General features: G+C 34.8%; 1 protein-coding gene across 1 annotated transcript; it reads left to right on the top strand.

The window, feature by feature from the left end:
* The first annotated feature begins 356 nt into the window (after nt 1-356).
* On the top strand, nt 357-1,735 carry LOC127162365 (complement C1q-like protein 2). The gene is made up of 4 exons (XM_051105165.1): nt 357-675; nt 851-904; nt 1,003-1,134; nt 1,337-1,735. Exons 1-4 carry the CDS (start codon nt 366-368, stop codon nt 1,618-1,620), a joined length of 780 nt encoding a protein of 259 aa, XP_050961122.1. The 5' UTR covers nt 357-365; the 3' UTR covers nt 1,621-1,735.
* Nucleotides 1,736-4,218: the final 2,483 nt, after the last annotated feature.

Raw genomic sequence — 4,218 nt, 5'->3', positions numbered from 1 at the left:
AGAATCAGTTTGTTCATGAATCAGACACCGCTTGTGCGTCTCAGAGCACGTGATATTTTATAAGGAGTAACGATATGTTTATGAAATGTAGTGAAGTAAAAAGTACGATCTTACGCTTTGGAATGTAGTGAAGTAAAAGTGAAAGTTACTCAAAATAAAACTACTCCAGTAAAGTACAGATACTTGAAAAATGTACTTAAGTACAGTAACGAATTACAACTACTTCGTTACTGCCCACCACTGTTAACAATTAACATGTTGATCCACCTTTTTATCTGAAGAAATATAAATCAGGACACTATAAAAAGAACACAAGAGGCTGTGAGAGATAACAGAGTGAGAGCTGGAAACAAACATCAGTGAAGATGAAGAGTTTAGTTTGTATACTGCTGCTGCTGGAATCCTTTGTGTTTGCCGTACAGCAGAAGGTAGATGGAGGACTCGGTGAGAATGAGATCAGTCAACAGCTCAGCTCAGAAGACAGAAGACAGAGCCCACCTCAAACTGACACTGTGAGAGATGAAACTTCAACTGACTGTCAACAAAACTGCCATCTGTGCTTCCCTGACATCCATGCAGCACTGAGAGAACTGACCGCCATTGTTACAGAGCAGAAAGCAAACATCAGAGCTTTGGAGATGCAACTAAAGGAAGAGCTGAACAAGAAATATGACGGTACCTCACCAAAACATTCACTCTATTATTAGTGATCCTCAAAGAAAGACAACAATGCAATATATTGCATAATTGTAAATGTTAGTATAAAACTCAGTGCATGCTGCATAAATTGTGTTATCTATTACAGTAAACAGTGTAAATGTCATTTAACAGAATCTTTATTCCTTAACAGAAATTTCAAATCTTACTCTGAGTCAAGTGGAGCAGTTCAGGAAGGAAAATACAGGTGATGCAATGTGTGAATGATAATAAATTGTGTATAAATTGTCAGCATAATACAGAAATATATCACAATATTGCTTATGCCATGGTTTTTATTAACAGACAGACAGATAGCTTTTTCAGCTGCACTGATGCAATCTGGCAGTGGACATACTGGTCCTTTTACCACTGATATCACACTAACCTACAGGAATGTCTTCACAAACATAGGGAATGCCTACAACTCATTTACAGGTAATTATCAATTAAATGAAGCCATGAAACTAATTTTATAGTAATGAAAACTTTTCTGCCCCATTCAAACCTCTCTACGGTTGTGTAATGTATATAAGAGAATTAAATGATCTGACAAAACTATTACACAATGTGTTTGGTAATAAAGCAAACATGCAGGAAACAGCCAAATCTTTTCTGTATCTCTTGTTATTTGTTTTAGGTATTTTCACAGCCCCACTGAAAGGAGCATACATGTTCAGAGTCTCTGTCTATGCTGCTGGTAGTCCGTCAACTGCATCAGCTATCTCTATTATTAAGAATGGAGAGCATGTGGTTATGGCATATGGTCATCAGGCTGGATATGTTGTAAACTCCTCGAATGGAGTCGTGTTGCTACTGGAGGTTGGAGATGTTGTCTATGTGGGACTTGGGTCTGGCAGGTGGATATATGATAGCCAGAATAACCACAGCACTTTCAGTGGTTATCTACTGTTTCCCTTATAGAAAATGAGCTTTGCAGAATGTGATACCAATAATTCTGAAAAATCATGAATAATAAATAACATAATATGATCATATTATGAACCTGTATACATGAAGACTAATGTGTGTATGAAATTTGCAACAATAAAACAATAGTACAGTAATGTTGGGTCAGCAATGCTTGGTTTGAAATCATAATTCTATATTTCTGTGGTATATTAATAGCACTTTAATGTAATTCATGTTATTTATAAGTAAAAATTATATGGGACATTCTACCAGAAACGTTCATTATCTGTCCTTGACGTGTGTACAGGGAATAAAAAAAAGTATTTAATCCAAAAAATGTCTAAAATTGACTAATGGTTGATTTCTGTTAGTTGTTCTGTATATGTATGTATTTTTTTTTTCTTTATTAAAAACACTTTTGAAAATTACACATCCTGTCCTTGTTCTCAGCCAGATTGGACCTACAGCTTTCATAGTTTTGTTATACTAAAAACTGTTATTTAGAAGAAAAAAAAAGTTGTTATTATTCACATCAATTGATTAAAAACAGGAAATTATACATCAATTCTACAAATAAATACTATGTTACAACTGTCCCCATGTTTTCGGTCAATCCTGTCACTTTTTACATAAAACTCAACATAAATATACGCCTTTAAGGGTATGACTCAGAAGAAGTGACATCATTTGACCTAGGTGAAGCTAACACTGATCAAGGGTGAGTTCTATCATTGAATTGTATGATTTTAATCTTGTTTTTGTATGTTTATTTTAAGGAGGACGAGCTAAAGCATCAGGCCCTGTCATGGTAAAATATCTCAGAAAATAATGAAAATGTTTGAAATCCAAAACATGTCAAAAAAGACAGGAATTCCTTGATGGCATGTTAGTGTTTTTTTATGCTAGCATAAAGAGTAACTGACAGCCCTGTGATACGGCCTTACAAATGAAAGGCATTGTTCTTTTTATTACCTTTACTGTATATAATATGTACTGAATGTATGCTATAGTAAAACATTACTTGAATTAATAGACATTACACTGTAAATTTGAAGCTTTTTATGTTCATCCACCAATTTTTATTTTAATTTTGTCCCTCTTTTACCTAGGCCTATATAGCACTGCTTTTGAGGTTGCACTTGCAATTTCTGTTATTATCATGTAATTTCCTAAGTAATAATGTAGATATTACCATAGTATTACCCTGTTATTACTGAGTCGTAATATGATGTGGTACCACAATTACTTTACATTGTACTAGTCAGGGGCGAGCAGAGCTCATTTGCATTTAATGGAACAATCTCTCAGAATGGGATGATTTTTGCAGAGCTCATTTTGACAAGGTAAAAAGGGTGTTGTTTTACACAACCATTGAGAAATTTTAATTAAAGTATATTATACCTTTCATTTAGACCCTAAAGAATCATATAAACTTGTGGAAAATGGGCATCTGATGACACCTTTAATAAGAATCATGGGGAAGCACTGACAACAAGTTTATGTATGTGCACAGCGCAATGCGACCTCCAATCTCTCTCTCTCTCTCTCTCTCTCTCTCTCTCTCTCTCTCTCTCTCTCTCTTTTCTCTGTGTACCTTTGTATGCATCAATTAAAACAGCGCATTGATATAGAAAGGTGATTAAACTGACTTGGAACTACCTGTGCATTAAACAGTTTTACTGTAGACCTGCCAGCCAGAATCCAGTATTCAGACGTTCCATGGAATAAATAATTATAAACCTTAATATAAGTGTATTTTTATCATAGCAGTAAATGTAAATCAAATGTAAGCTGGCTAATACAGTCCTAATTACTAGCTCAAATGAGTAAATGTCTGTTCCTCAACCTCTTTTATTTAGATTGTTTTCTATTATTTCATTTTTAATTTAATGCTCTCAAGACTCATTTTAGACTCAAACTGCTGATCAACTGAATGTGCAAGTAGTAACCATGTTAAAATATCTTAAAACTAAATCATTAGATCTTGGGCACAGTACATTACAGCTGGTTGTAGCCTATGTTTTTAGTTATTATTTGAGTTGCATTTTCTTTATACTTTTATATGGAGTGATAATAAAGTCAAATAATTGTATGTGAGAGAAACAGTGGTAATATCAATATGTTCCTATTGGTCAGTGTTAGAGGACTCAGCTTAGCCCAGCGTTTCCCAATCCCAGTCCTCGCGCCCCATTTATTTTGCATGTCTCACTTAAGACGGGCTCACACTACAAAATTTTTAAAATCCTAACCGATCATGAAATGTGGTTGCATCGCACACATATGGAGAATCATTGCAGATTATCTTCCCTGAAATCTTAAACATGCACACACTACAAGATTTGAAAATCGTGGCACATCACACACTACAAGATATTATTAAGATTATCATGGAGGGAGTGCGTCACATGACTGAAAAGATCGTCATTTCAGCAACTAATGTTTACAAATGTTAGTTAGCATGCTAGCAGCTTTATGCACTCACTATACTGAGAACTGAGACGATTTCACTCACACCATTTCACAGCTTTACTTGCTCCATGCGGTTGTGGTATGTTTTCAACATATTATACAGACAGTGTTACTACAAAAACATAAGAAGCAGTTTCCTCC

Source organism: Labeo rohita, unplaced genomic scaffold, assembly GCF_022985175.1.
Source record: "Labeo rohita strain BAU-BD-2019 unplaced genomic scaffold, IGBB_LRoh.1.0 scaffold_91, whole genome shotgun sequence".
NCBI lineage: Eukaryota > Metazoa > Chordata > Actinopteri > Cypriniformes > Cyprinidae > Labeo > Labeo rohita.
This window is presented reverse-complemented; position numbering and strand designations above follow the sequence as displayed.

What these genes read in the sequence shown, in the direction of transcription:
- LOC127162365 (XM_051105165.1), top strand. Translation starts at nt 366, where the DNA reads ATGAAGAGTTTAGTTTGTATACTGCTGCTGCTGGAATCCTTTGTGTTT. An exon ending in GTTCAGGAAGGAAAATACAG is followed by an intron (nt 905 to 1,002) that starts GTGATGCAATGT and finishes TTTTATTAACAG; the next exon opens with ACAGACAGATAGCTTTTTCA. An exon ending in TGCCTACAACTCATTTACAG is followed by an intron (nt 1,135 to 1,336) that starts GTAATTATCAAT and finishes TATTTGTTTTAG; the next exon opens with GTATTTTCACAGCCCCACTG.